The sequence below is a fragment of the Orcinus orca genome, chromosome 15, assembly GCF_937001465.1.
Source record: "Orcinus orca chromosome 15, mOrcOrc1.1, whole genome shotgun sequence".
NCBI classification, from domain to species: domain Eukaryota; kingdom Metazoa; phylum Chordata; class Mammalia; order Artiodactyla; family Delphinidae; genus Orcinus; species Orcinus orca.
Genome location: NC_064573.1, coordinates 63,083,870 through 63,099,111, shown reverse-complemented (window position 1 = coordinate 63,099,111; position 15,242 = coordinate 63,083,870). Strand labels below are relative to the sequence as shown.

At 47.8% G+C, this 15,242-nt stretch overlaps 1 protein-coding gene across 11 annotated transcripts in view; it reads right to left on the bottom strand.

The window, feature by feature from the left end:
* DGCR2 (DiGeorge syndrome critical region gene 2) overlaps positions 1 to 15,242 on the bottom strand; it is a 69,439-nt gene that overhangs the window by 35,430 nt on the left and 18,767 nt on the right. For 4 of the 11 annotated variants that reach the window (XM_033439574.2, XM_033439577.2, XM_033439575.2 and 1 more), the window contains exons 2-3: positions 1,357 to 1,479; positions 271 to 363 (exon numbers count right to left, since the gene is read on the bottom strand). The exons of 3 other annotated variants lie outside the window; for them this stretch is intronic. In XM_033439574.2, the coding sequence (XP_033295465.1) occupies positions 271 to 363; positions 1,357 to 1,479 (216 nt within the window). The remainder of the gene's footprint in view (positions 1 to 270; positions 364 to 1,356; positions 1,480 to 15,242) is intronic. 4 more of the 11 variants (XM_033439579.2, XM_049698506.1, XM_033439580.2 and 1 more) reach the window with 1 other exon arrangement.

Below are 15,242 nucleotides of genomic sequence, written 5' to 3'. Positions count from 1 at the left end.
GGAGAGCAGGGACCACATAGGTATTTCCAACACAGAGGGAATTGGTGCTTTCAAACAACTGACAAGGCTGAGGGGTGTACAAAGAAAATGGGCCACCTCTAACCGTCAATGCCCCCTCTGTGCTGCAGCTGAGAGCGAGCAGGCCAGTCTGCCACCCACCGCTGAGCAGAAAATGCTGCTGGGACAACCACCACTCTGCAGCCCTGCCACGCTCCCACTGTCTGAGCCCACACACCCACACTGTGGCCAGGGGAAGAAGGGGTCCCTTACCTTCCACCTTCCAAATGTCACAGGAATGCATCTCAGGGGCTAAACAACACCAGAAGCCTCTGGCAGGGGGTCTGGGTAAGACAGCTCCAGCCCCTGAAAGGCAGGGACTGTCCTGAAGGCCCAGACTGCATCAGGCACACCATCTGCTTTCTACCTCCCCAAAATACTGCTGAAATTACTGATCTACTGTGTCATCTTTTCCCATTTTCTTGGTCCCTGTGGTTTTACATATTTTGTACTCTTTTGTTATAATTTTAGCAGGCTTTTAGCAGGACAATGAAATAAACTCTTGTGGTCACTCAAGAAGTCCTGCAGTCCAAGTTCAAAAGCAGCCAGACCTAGCACGGCTAGGACTTTCCATGGATTTACTTAAACTTCACCACATCAGGGAGGTCACAGCTGAGACCCTGCCTGCACCCCGCACCCACAAAGATATTCAATGACTGGGTGGGCTCCCAGACATGGGCCTGCCCTGGAGGCTCCCAGCCTGGCCGCCACTATCCCCAATGTCACCAAAAAGACAGACGCCTCAACCAGAGACATGCAAGAGATAGCCAAGCCAGAACAGGATCCAGGATGACCGGGAGGGGTCGCCTCTCAACAGTCACCTTCACAGGCAGATACTGTCCAACACCTCGAGCCGACACCCAGGTCTTCAGCGGATGAGTGTGTGATGTGTGTGTGTCACAGGCACATGCACACACCCTGGACCAAGCTGAGAGCCAGGGCTGCCATGAACACGCTGCTCTTGGGGGCAACCCTAATCGAGGGGACGGGGGCAGAACTGAGCAAAGGAGCTGCAACTCAGATTTCGTGTGGCATCCACCCCTGTCTCCAGGGCCCAAGTGGGCAGGATGGCAAGAGGGCCACGGCCGGTCACCAGGGCTGCCACACAGGGGCTCGCTGTGGGCCGCGGTGCCCCCAAATGTGGCCTCTTGGGCCCCCTCATGCCCCCCATGGCCCTGGCCCTGCAACCGGCCGCACTGGGACCTGCGGCACTGGGCATGCATTTTTTAAAGAGACACAGAAAGAGAGAGGGAGGAGGGGAGGGCGGCCACCACACGCGTCCCCCGGCCTGACACTCACCTGGACAGTTGGCTTCATCACTCTCATCCTCACAGGTCACCAAGCCGTCACACTGCCAGGGGAGGGGGATGCACTGGATGGCGCCGCTGCGACAGGCAAACTGGCCTGGGTTGCACCGCAGCTCTGTGGGACCAAAGGCAAGAGGCCGTTGAGGATGCGGTGCCACCTGCACCTCTGAGCACACGCGGCAGGGCCGACACAGACACTGGCCAGACAGAGGTGCCAGCATGCTAGGTGAATGCAGGGGGAGAGGCCGCCCCCACCCAGGGCCTCAGGCCACTGCCTGGATGACGTGGGGGCACGGGGCTCCCGAGGCTTCACAAGGTGCATAGGATGGCGCAGGAAGGGAGGAACAGGGGAGCCTGCCACGAACGGAGACCACGGGGAACGGGGGGAGGAAGGTATTTTGAACTTCAGGTCGCATGCTGTATGGAGCAAAGGTGATTTAGCCAGTAAGTGACATTACAAAACCTGTGCTTTAAGGAAGTGGTTTCTGGAAGCAACTCTAATAGGGGACAGACAAAACAGTGAGTAACTCAATACCGAAGGGCCTGACTAAGGCTGGGGTCAGCCAGCTCCTGCCACCCGCCTGCCCTGGCTCTCAGGTGTGCTATCAGCAGGCACGGCCGGGGAGAGACCATCCTTGGGGTAAGAGGGAACAATAACAATAACTGAAGCTCATCAGAGCCACAAAAGCACCTGTTCTCAGGATCCACACTGGAAACAACTTCTAATTCATGGGGCACTGGGTCAAGATGCAGAAGAGTCTTGCCTGGTTAGTGGGGAAAAATTAACTCTAGGCTGAATGCTGCCCTAGTCCTGACTAACCAAGATTAAAATGAAGAGCTGAAATGACCAAACTGTTTCCAAGTCACACCCTAAAACAAAGCTCAAGAATATTTATAGGAATATGCAGAAATATGCAGAACTCAGAAAGTCAAAATTCATAGTCTGGGCTTCCCTGGTGGCACAGTGGTTGAGAGTCCACCTGCCGATGCAGGGGACACGGGTTCGTGCCCCGGTCCAGGAAGATCTCACATGCCGCGGAGCGGCTAGGCCCGTGAGCCATGGCCGCTAAGCCTGCGCGTCCGGAGCCTGTGCTCCGCAACGGGAGAGGCCACAACAGTGAGAGGCCCGTATACCGCAAAAAAAAAAAAAAAAAATTCATAGTCTGCCATCCAATAAAAAAATTACCAGACATGCAAACAGGAAATTATGACCAAAATGAGGAGGGAAAAAAATCAATCCAGAAATGGCAGAAATGACAGAAAAGATAAAAACATTAAGAATTATTATAACTGTATTGTAAATGTTGAAGAAGTTAGAGGAAAGATTAAACATGTTAAGTAGAGATATGGAAGACACAAAGAAAGAAACCTACTGTGAGAGATACAAACACACCGCACAAACAACAGAAACTCTAAACAGAAAGAAAAGAAGGCTAGAAAAAAATGAATTGTGGCTCTGGGACCACTTCAAGCCACCCGTACACATGTACACGGAGGGGAAACAGAAAAAATATTTGAAGAAACAATGGCAGAAAAATTCCCCAATTTGATGAAAACTATAAACCCACAGATCCAAGTAGCTCGATGAACCACAGACACAAGAAATAGAGAGAAAAATACTCCAGGGCACATCATAATCAAATTGCCTAAAACCAGCAATAAAGAGAAAAGTCTTAAAAGCAGATAAAAAAGACATGATGCACAGAAAAACAAAGTAAAGATGACAGCAGATTTCTCACTAGAAACAACACAAGCTGGAAGATGGTGGAACAACACTTCTCAGTTCTGAGAGGAAAAAACAGAAGACTGCCAACCTGGAGGCACTTAAAGCAAATGCACACATACTCCATTGTGGGGCTTATAACCTGAGTGGAAGTAAAATTGTGACAACAGCAGCACAAAAGCCGGGAAAGGAGAAACTGATGCATACCGTTTAAAGGCTCTAACACTACAGGTAAAGTGGTCTGTCTCATGAATGTGATAAGTTAAAGCTGAATATCACTAAACTAACACAAGAGCTACAGCAAATAAGCCAACGAGGAAGACAAAAGGGACAAAACATACTCAACCCAAAGGAAGAATAAACAAAGGGAAAAGGAAACAACGGTTGCCACAAATAGAAAACAAATGACAAAATGGCAGACTGTAATTAAATTTGCCTGATCAATAAATATATGGGGTGATCGAAACACCCTAATTAAAAGGCAGAATTTGTTACATAGGTAAGAAAAGCACGATGAAACTACATGTGTCTAAAAGAAACCCACTTTATATAAGGACACAAATAGGTGAATATGAAACAATGGAAAAAGATATGGCATGCTCACATGGATGAAAAGAGAGGGCTTCCCTGGTGGTGCAATGGTTGGGAGTCCACCTGCTGATGCAGGGGACACGGGTTCGTGCCCCGGTCCGGGAGGATCCCACATGCCGTGGAGCGGCTGGGCCCGTGAGCCGTGGCTGCTGAGCCTGCGCTCCGCAATGGGAGAGGCCACAGCAGTAAGAGGCCCGCGTACCACAAAAAAAAAAAAAAAAAGAAAGCAGAGGTGGCTGTATATATATATATTTTTTTTTTTGATTTATTTTTTGGCTGTGTTGGGTCTTTGTTGCTGCGTGGGGGCCTTCTCTAGTTGCGGTGAGCGGGGACTACTCTTCGTTGTGGTGGGCATGCTTCTCATTGCGGTGGCTTCTCTTGTTGCGGGGCATGGGCTCTAGGCGCATGGGCTTCCGTAGTTGTGGCATGCGGGCTCAGTAGTCGTGGCTTGCGGGCTCTAGAGCGCAGGCTCAGTAGTTGTGGTGCACGGGCTTAGCTGCTCCGCGGCATGTAGGATCTTCCCAGACCAGGGCTCAAACCCGTGTCCCCTGCATTGGCAGGCAGATTCTTAACCACTGCACCACCAGGGAAGTCCCAGGGGTGGCTGTATTAATACCACACAAAGGAGACTTCAGGGTAAATAATATTACGATAAATGAAGAAGGTATTTAATAGTGATAAAGGACATAATAACCTTAAATGTCTCTGCATCTATAGCAGAGCTTCAAATGAAGGAAAAACTGCTGTAACTGCTAATAGACAAATTCACAATCAACTTCAATCCCTTCTCTCAATAACTGATAGAACAAGCAGACAGAAAATCTGCAAGGATACAGACAACCTGAACAACACTATCAACCAGCTGGACCCAACCGACATTCACAGAAATCTCTGCCCAACTACAGCAGAATACACATTCTTTTCACATGCGTACAAAACATTCACCATAATAGATAAATATATGAGCCATAAAACAAATCTCAATACATTCATAAAGGTTCAAATTTAAGTGTGTTGTTTGATCACAATGGAATTAAATTAAAAATCAACAGCAGAAAGATGTCTGGGAAATCCCCTGACTATATAGAAAACAACTGACATTCTTCTAAATAGCCTATGAGTCAAAGAGGAAATGAAAAGGGAGATTAGAAAGCATTTTAATTTAATGAAAATTTGTGAAATGCAACTAAAGCAGTTCACAGAGGCAAATGTATTGCATTAAATTTCTATATCAGGGGATTTCCCTGGTGGCACAATGGTTAAGAATCCACCTGCCAATGCAGGGGACGCGGGTTCGAGCCCTGGTCTGGGAACATCCCACAAGCCGAGAAGCAACTAAGCCCGTGCACCACAACTACTGAAGCCCGAGCGCCTAGAGCCCATGCTCCACAACGAGAAGCCCCTGCAATGAGAAGCCCATGCACCGCAACGAAGAGTAGCCCCTGCTCGCGGCAACTAGAGAAAGCCTGCGTGCAGCAACAAAGACCCAACACGGCTGTAAACAAACAAACAAATAAGTTTTTTTAAATGCTTAAATTCCTATATCAGAAAAGAAGAAAGGTCTCAAATCAATGACCTCAGCTGCCACTTTAAGAAATCTGAACATGGCTTCTCTGGTTGCGCAGTGGCTGAGAGTCCGCCTGCCGATGCAGGGGACACGGGTTCGTGCCCCGGTCCAGGAAGATACCACATGCCGTGGAGTGGCTAGGCTCGTGAGCCATGGCCGCTGAGCCTGCGCGTCTGGAGGCTGTGCTCCGCAACGGAGAGGCCACAACTGCGAGAGGCCCGCGTACAGAAAAAAAAAAAGAGAACTTTCCTTTTCAAAAGACATTGTTAAGAGAATAAAAAGAAAAGTCGCATACTGGGAGAGAAGAACTGTAAATCACACATCTGATAAAGGATTTGTATCCAGAATATATAAAGAACTCTCATATTTCAATAAAAAGAAAACAACCCACCCAATTCTTAAAATGGGCAAAAGATTTTAATGGACAATTAACTAGGGAATTCCCTGGCGGTCCAGTAGTTAGGACTTGGTGCTCTCACTGCCAGGCTGCCAGGGCCCCAGGTTCAATCCCTAGTTGGAGACCTAAGATCCCACAAGCCTTGAGGCATGGCCAAAAATAAAAAAAAAAAAAGAATGCACAATTAACCAAAGAAGATACAGATGGCAAAAACACATAAAAAGATGCTCAACATCATTACTCATTAAGGAAATGCAAATTAAAGTCCTAATGAGATACCATTACATATTAGAATGGCTAAAATGAAAAATGACGATACCAAGAGCTGACAATATGTGAGTTAACTAGAACTCTCCTACAGTGCTAGTGGGAATGTAAAAATGGTACAACTGCTGTGGAAGACAGTTTGACAGTTTCTAAAAGGCTGAATATATACGTACAATATGACACAGTCATTCCACTCCTAGGGATTTATCCAAGAGAAGTATATGACCATACAGAGACATATTCAGAGTAATATTATTTGCAATAGCCAAAAGCTGGAAACAACCCAAATGCCCTGAACAACTGAATGGATAAACAAACTGCAGTGGAGCCATACCATGGAATACTACTCAGCAGTAAAAAGGAGTGAACCACTGAGATGCAGCAACGTGTAAGACAAAAGAAGACCAAAACGAGCAGCCAGCTGCAGGCTGCAGTTTGCCAAACGCTGTTCTAGAGTTAAGTGTCGAAATAAATCTACCCATACCCAGCACCTAACACACGGACGTGTCCACGGAATGTCTGCCGAACTGAACTACTCTGTTCTTTAAGTCGCTAACGAAGTGTCATCAGTTCTGATATCCCCGGGAAGGTTCTTTCCCTTCCTGACTCACCTGCACAGTGTAGGGGCTGTTCAGAAAGCAATCCAACCTGTGAATCACTGGTTAACACATGTGAATTGCTCATTCAAAAAATATTTGCCAAGCACCACTTTGTGCTGGGCAACCCTCCAGGTGATTGTGCTAGTGTGGTCAATGGAGCAGGGAGAGTCAGGACGTGGCACAGCCTGCCTTGAATGCTGGGCGGGGACCAACACACAGTCAGCTGCTTACTGTGTCCGATGGGGATTCCCGAGGGTCTCACTGGTGTTACTCCAGCTGTAAATCAACATTCCCTTTCCTTTCTTCCTCAGTATCCTCTCGGGTCCCCTTGCAAAGCATCCAGCACAATTTCTGCCACATACAAAGCTGCTCAAAAATCGTCTCCCCGTCTTTTCACTACTGGGTTCACCAAGGTCCTGTCCCAGCCCCCTCTTGTGATGACTATCTCCTGGCTGGCTACTCTAGCCAATGGATTGTTGATGCTTTTTGAAATAATCCATGCCCTCACCATGTACATGCAAGGCCACAACACCAAAACACGAACTTCTTTCACACTAGTTCTCAAATCTTTTCATTTCAAAACCTTTTTATACTCTTAAAAATTCTGAGAACACCAAACATCTTTTGTTTATATGGGATACATCTATCAATATTTACTGTATTGAAATTAAAGCTGAGAAACTGTGTAAACACAAGCTTCCCAAGCATTTACTCAAAAGGTTAAACACATAATAAACGCTGGAGAGGGTGTAGAGAAAAAGGACCCCTCCCACACTATTGGTGGGAGGTAAACTGGTGCAGTCACTATGGAGAACAGTACGGAGGTTCCTCAAAAACTAAATATAGAGCTACCATATGATCCGGCAATCCCAATCCTGGGCATATATCTGGAGGAAACCATACTTTGAAATGATACATACACCCCAATGTTCACTGCAGCACTATTTACAATAGCCAGGACATGGAAGCAACCTAAATGTCCATCAACAGATGAATGGATAAAGATGTGATACAGATATACAATGGAATATTACTCAGCCATAAAAAAGAATGAAATAATGCCCTTTGCAGCAACATGGATGGATCTAGAGATTATCACACTAAGTGAAGTAAGTCAGACAAATAAAAACAAATACCATACGATACCACTTACATGTGGAATCTAAAAATGATACAAATGAACTTATTTAGAAAACAGAAACAGACTCACAGACTTAGAAAACAAACTTATGGTTACCAAAGGGGAAAGGTCAAGGGAAGGGATAAATTAAGAGGCTGGATTAACATATACACACTACCAGGACCTCCTGTATAGCACAAGGAACTCTACTCAATACTCTGTAATAACCTATATGTGAAAAGAATCTGAAAAAAGAATGGATATATGTATAACTGAATCACTTTGCTGTACACCTGAAACTAACACTACATTGTAAACCACCTATACTCCAATATAAGGAAAAAAAAAAAAAAGCTTAAACACAGAGTTACTATAGGAGCTAGCAATCCCACTCCTAGGTATGTGTCCAAGAGAACTGAATGCCAGGACTCACAGACACCTGTCCTCTGATGCTCACAGCAGCATGACTCACCAGAGCCAAGAGGAGGAACAACCCAGGTGTCCAGCAACAGATGATGGATAAACAAGCTGTGGCCTGTCCATACAATGGAATATTACAGGGTCATAAAAAGGAAGCAAATTCTGACACATGCTAAAATGTGGATGAACCTTGAGGACATTATACTCAGTGAAACAAGCCAGACACAGGAGGACAAGTACTGTACGACTCCACGTACACAAAGTCCCTGGAGCAGTCAAATCCACAGAGACATAAAGTGGAAGAGGTTGCCAGGGGCCGGGGGTTGGGGATGGGAGCTTTTGTCTGATGGGGACAGAGTTTCAGTTTGGGAAGATGAAAAAGTTCTGGAGATGAATGGCAGTGATGGCTGCACACTACTGCCAATGTACTCACACTGACCTGTACACTTAAGATGGTTAAAGTGGTAGACCTGATGTCATGTGAATTTTACCACAATTTTTAAAAAACCCTTTAAAAGAAAGGAGAGGGCTTCCCTGGTGGCGCAGTGGTTGAGAGTCCGCCTGCCGATGCAGGGGATGCGGGTTCGTGCCCCGGTCGGGGAAGATCCCACATGCCACAGAGCGGCTGGGCCCGTGAGCCATGGCCGCTGAGCCTGCGCGTCTGGAGCCTGTGCTCCGCAACCGGAGAGGCTGCAACAGTGAGAGGCCCGCGTACCGCAAAAAAAAAAAAAAAGAAAGGAGAAAGAGAATGAATGAATGAAAGAATGAATGAATGAAAAGAGAGAGAATCCCAAGCACATATCCCACTGGCCATCACATCAGGTAGCCTCCAGAAATAGCACTCTGCACCTGTGAGAGAGGGAGAGAGAAAGGCAGACGACCCCTTGGTGCTGTCATGAAAATCATCCGACCTCTTGGAGTCCTAGAAACCCCAGCCACACGGTGACAGCTACTGCTTTTTTTAAAAAAAATTATTTATTTATTTATTTTAATCTTTGGCTGCATTGGGTCTCCGTTGCTATGCACTGGCTTTTCCTCTAGCTGCGGCAAGTGGGGACTACCCTTTGTTGTGTGCACAGGCTTCTCACTGCGGTGGCTTCTCTTGTGAAGCATGGGCTCTAGGAGCATGGGCTCAGTAGTTGCGGCTCACAGGCTCTGGAGTGCGGGCTCAGTAGTTGTGGCTCACGGGCTTAGTTGCTCTGCGGCATGTGGGATCTTCCCGGACCAGGGCCCAAACCCATGTCCTTCGCATTGGCAGGCGGATTCTCAACCACTGCACCACCAGAGAAGCCCAAAGCTACTGCTTTAACCACGTGATGTCTGGGGCCTGGAGGACTCGTGCCCCGTAGAAATGTCATGTCTCTGCAGTACAGATTCTTTCTCTAGATTCAATTTCTTCTTTGTCAGCAAGTCTCGGCCTCATTTTAAATTATGTAAAGTGAGCTGTCTCAGGTTTCTGTATGAAATTTAGTACATGGCCTAAATTGTCTGGAACTGATTTCCTCTCACCATTTACCCACAAAGAAATAGAGGAAGGGACTTACATGGCACACCAATAGTTAGGACTCTGTGCTTTCACTGCCCGGGCCCGGGTTCAATCTCTGGTCAGGGAACTAAGATCTCACATGCCATATGGTGAGGCCAAAAAAAAAAAAAAAAGAAAGAAAGAAATAGAAGGGGACTTCCCTGGTGGCACCAGTGGTTAAGAATCCACCTGCCGGGCTTCCCTGGTGGCGCAGTGGTTGAGAGTCTGCCTGCCGATGCAGGGGACATGGGTTCGTGCCCCGGTCCGGGAAGATCCCACATGCCGTGGAGTGGCTGGGCCCGTGAGCCATGGCCGCTGAGCCTGTGCGTCCGGAGCCTGTGCTCCGCAATGGGAGAGGCCATAACAGTGAGAGGCCCGCGTACCGCAAAAAAAAAAAAAAAAAAAAAAAAGAATCCATCTGCCAATTCAGGGGACATGGGTTCGAGCCCTGGTCCGGGAAGATCCCACATGCCGCGGACTAAGCCTTTGCACTACAACTACTGAGCCTGTGCTCTAGAACCCAAGTGCCACAACTACTGAAGCCCAAGCGCCTAGAGCCCGTGCTCCGCAACAAGAGAAGCCACCGCAATGAGAAGCCCGCACACCACAATGAAGAGTAGCCCCCGCTTGCCGCAACTAGAAAAAGCCTGCGCACAGCCACAAAGACCCAACGCAGCCAAAAACAAATACATAAATTTATTAAAAAAGAGAAAGGGAGGAAGATGGCATACAGCAGAAGCCCATCACTTGGGAAATCAAAACTCAGCCCAGAAGTGCAGGAGCGGGTTGGGCCCCCTCTCCCCAGCCGCCACGGCCCAGGCTCCTAGTGATCCGCAGGCCTAGTCCTAGGCTACCCGGCCTCCCCAACATGGTTCGCACATGCTTCCCCAGAAAGAGCTCAGGGTGGGGCCCAGTGGGTGCTGGGCAGCGCTGCGCAGGGCTAGAAGGCATGGCGCCTGGGCATGAGGGCTGCCGGTCCCTGCTAATAAGTGCTGACAACGCAGAGAAGTCAGATGCAGATCTGCGGGTCACCCTGCAAGGCAGGCCCCCTGCAGAGGGCTCACCTGAGTCCCGAGATCAGAGGCTGAGAATAAGGGGCCTGAACCCCCAGTGACAATAGGGAAGGCCCTGGGCTGCCACGATCAGGGAAGGTGGGGCATGTGCCCTGGAGGGAGCCCTGTGTGGCCGGGCCCAGCGGGACACATGAACCAAAGGGACCAAGTGGCTTCACGGTCACGCTGTGAGGAGCCACAGAGGAGTAGCCCCAGAACACCCATGACAGCAGGGCCTGGGAAGCCGTTCTAGAACCAGCTGTGATTACATCAGCAACTCCCACCTTCCCGACGGGTTCCAAGTGCCACTTGCCCTTTCAGGAGGCAAAGGGCCACCTCCAGCCTTCCTCCGGCACCCCCTCCTCCCATGTTCTTGGGAACCCTGACTCAGCTACTCCCATGGCTCCCCCTGTAGCACCCCTGGCCCGTTCCCAGTGGTTCCCAGTCGCTATCACTTCACGGCTCCAGCAGGTTCCTGGCATGATATACAGGGAGATGAGCTTTGAAACAGGCCCCAGGGACCTGTCCCGAGACAAACCACAGGCCTCAGCTCCCGGACTGCAGTGAAGCCCCTTGTCAGCCAAGACCCCTACTTCACCTTGCTTGGCTCCATCCCCTCCTGCGGGTGGTGGACACGAGGCCCCAAGGAGGTGGCCGGCTGCGCAGCTTCATGTGTGTCCTCCATCCCCTGGAATGACTCCGGGGCCCTCTGAGGAGGAACATGCTCTTGGAGGGACCTGCCCGGGGAAAGGGGTCAGGCCCAGGGCTCTGAACGGTGCGGTGCCCCGTCAAGGCCCCGTGGACGGGAGGCCTGGGCATCCCTAGGCTCAGGCAGACGCCAGGGTCACAGCAGGAGGGACACTGGCATCTGATCTTCAAGCCGCAAGGCGCTCAGAGACCAGCTGCCTGTGACCCTCAAGCCCAAGGGCCCAGAGTTCTAGAGCGAGCCGGAGGCATGTGACTCAGGGCAAACTATAGACTGAAGTGTTACCAGTGGGGTTTAAAGGCAGGCCAGACACCCTGCTGCTTATGCTATCCCAGCCTCGGCCGCCTGGCTCCCTCAGCAGAAGGGCTGACCCACCTGACCTGTCCCCTGTCGGGCTGGCACAGCAGGATAGGACCCAGATCCCCAGCCCCGAAGCCGGCACAGCTAAGCGGAATCCGGGCAGGAATCACAGCCGCCCCGCCAGGATGCTCTGCACTCTGATGTGGGGCGTGACTAACCCATTGTCCTTCAGAGGGTTGGGTCCAAATTTTCTGATTCTGACCCATATTCTCTCTGTTAAGACAGAAGTCAGAGGACTCATGAAATGCAGCGCCTCTGTAGAAGTCAGCCCCACAAAGCCCCAGGGGACCAGGGCTGCCTGTCTGCCAACGGGACCCACAGAGTCAGGGGTGCACCAAAGCACTGTGAACATGAAAAGGCTCCTGTGGTGGTTTCAAAATACGTCCACTGATGCTTTGATGTGCCTCCCTACCACCAGGGGCTCCCCAGTCACTGTGACCTTCAAACCCTTCACTGAGCCAGGGCCAGGCTCCCCCTCACTCAGCCCACCTGAGGGAGAGAAGACGCCCCCTGCTTCCCGGCACCTGCCTGCCCCAGGGGAGCGGCAGCCACTCCCGCCCATCAGCTGAGGAGTCACAAGGCTGGACATTGCCCCCCCCAGCATAAAGTGACAAGGCCGAAGTTCAGTGTTGATTTCTCATAAATAGCAAGCACGTTCTACATCCAGGAGGTGAAGTGACCATCACCTGCAACCTTCCCTCCTCGGACACGGCCCAACCAAGACACTGGCTGGTCTGCTCTGCCTGCCCTTCCCTATGAGTCTCCTCAGTGGATGCTCGGGAAAGAAGGCCTAGCTGCAAGTGAGTGAGCCTAGAAGAGGAGGGGAGACCCCAGGAAAAGGACGGGACCAGAGAGGAGAGGCAGGATCGCAACGCATTTCTACTGAACCAACAGCACCTCAAGGAACGAACAGCAACCAGCAACAAGTCTACACTTTACGAGGGCTGGGTGCAGGGGAGGGGGGGTATACTTGGGAGGGAGACCAGGGCAAAGGGGTGGGCAGAACTGGAGTAACAGCATCCGCCTCTGACGGAACATCCACTAGCAGCTTCATCCAACACTCATGCCACACATTTTTTACTTTTATTTTTTCTCCCGGTTTTATTGAGATATAATGACAAACAGCACTGTATAAGTTTAAGGAGTGCACCGTAATGATCTGACTTACAGACATCGTGAAATGATTATCACAGTTAAGTTTAGTGAATATCAATCATCTCATATAGATACAAAATTAAAGAAGCAGAGACATTTTTTTCCTTGTGATGAGAACTGTTAGGGTTTATTCTCTTAACGACTTTCCTATATAACACGCAGCAGTCTTAATTCTATTTATCATGTTGTAGGTTACATCCTGAGCACTTATTTATCTTACAACTGGAAGTTTTTACCTTTCGACTGCCTTCATCCAATTCCCCCTCCTCCCCCAACCCCCGCCTCTGGTAACCACAAATCTGATCTCTTTTCTCTGAGTTTATTTTTTGAAGGATGACTGACCTACAACGCTATGTTAGTTTCCGTTATATAACATAGTGATTCTATATTTCTATACACTTCAAATGATCACAACTCCAGCTACCACCTGTCACCATGCAAAGTTATTATAATATTATTGACCATATTCCCTATGCTGTATATTTCATACCTGTGAACCAATTACATTGCAACTGTAAGTTTGTACCTCTTAATCTCCCTCACCTATTTCTTTCCTTCCCCCACCCCTCCCCTCTGCAACCACCTGCTTCTTCTCTGTATCTATAACTCTGTTTCTGTTTTATTACACTTGTTTGTTTTGTCTCTTTTTAAATTTTTATTTATTCATTTACTTATTTATTTGGCTGCGCTGGGTCTTAGTTGCAGCACGTGGCACCTATGTTGCGGCATGCAGGATCTTTAGTTGCAGCATGCAGGATCTTTGGTTGTGGCATGCGGGATCTTTAGTTGCAGCATGCGGGATCTAGTTCTCTGACCAGGGATCGAACCTGGACTCCTTGCATTGGGAGGGCAGGGTCTTAACCGCTGGACCACCAGGGAAGTCCCTGTTTTGTTTTTTTTTAGATTCAACATATAAGTGAAATCATACAGTATTTGTCTTTCTCTGACTTACTTCAATTAGCATAAGACCCTCTAGGTACATCCACGTTGTTTTGTCTCTTTTTAAATTTTTACTCTTTGTCTCTTTTTAAGATTTTACTCTTTTTATGACTGAGTAATATCCCACTGTATATATATACCACATCTTCTTTATCTACTCATCAACTGATGGGCACACTTAGGTTGCTTTCATATCTTGGCTATTGTATACAATGCTGCAATAAACATAGGCGTGCATATATCTCTTTTACTTAGTATTTTCATTTTCTTCGGATAAATACCAAGGAGTGGAACTGCTGCACCGTATATGGTGGTTTTATTTTTAACTTTTTGAGGACTCTCCATACTGTTTTCCATAGTGGTTGCACCAATTTACATTCCCACCAACAGTGCACGGAGGTTCCCTTTTCTGCACATCTTTGCCAACACTTGTTGTCTTTTTGATGACAGCCATTCCGACAGCTGTGAGGTGATATCTCATTGTGGTTTTGAATTGCATTTCACTGATGATTAGTGGTGTTGAGCATCTTTTCATGTGCCTGTTGGCCATCTGTATGTTTTCTTTGGAAAAACATCTATTCACATCTCTGCCCATTTTTAAATGTTTATTCTTTTTTATGTGACTGTAAATGGGACTGTTTTCTTAATTTCTCTGACAGTTCAGTGTTAGTGTATAAAAATGCCACAGATTTCTGTATATTAATTTTGTATCCTGCAACTTTACAAAATTCATTGATGAGCTCCAGCAGTTTTTTGGTGGCGTCCTTAGTTTCTATGTGTAGTATCATGTCATCTGCAAACAGTGACAGTTTTACTTCTTCCTTTCCAATTTGGATTCCTTTTATTTCTTCTTTTTCGTTCTTCTTTTTTGGCCATGTCGTGCGGCATGCGGGATCTAAGTTCCCTGACCAGGGATGGAACCCGGGCCCCCTACGTTGGGAGCACAGAATCTTAACCACTAGACTGCCAGGGAAGTCCTTATTCCTTTTTTTTTTTTTTTTTTTTTAATTTCTTTGTCTTGTCTGATTGCTGTACCTAGGACTTCCATTACTCTGCTGAATAAATAGTGGCAAGAGTGGGCATCCTGTCTTGTTCCTGATCTCATAGGAAATGCTTTCAGCTTTTCACTGTTGAGAATGATGTTAGTTGTGGACTTGGCATATATGGCCTTTATTATGTTCAGGTATGTCTCTTCTACACCTACTTTGTTGAGAGTTTTTTAAAATTACAAACGGATGCTGAATTTTGTCAAAAGTTTTTCCACATCTATTGAGATGACATTTTTATTCTTTAATTTGTGAATGTGGTACATCACATTGATTGATTTGTGGATAGTGAACCATCCTTGCATCACTGGGAGAAATCCTACTTGATCGTGGGGATTTTAATGTATTTTTTATTTTTTAAAATTTTATTTTTTTAAATTTTTGGCTGTGTTGGGTCTTCATTGCTGCGCA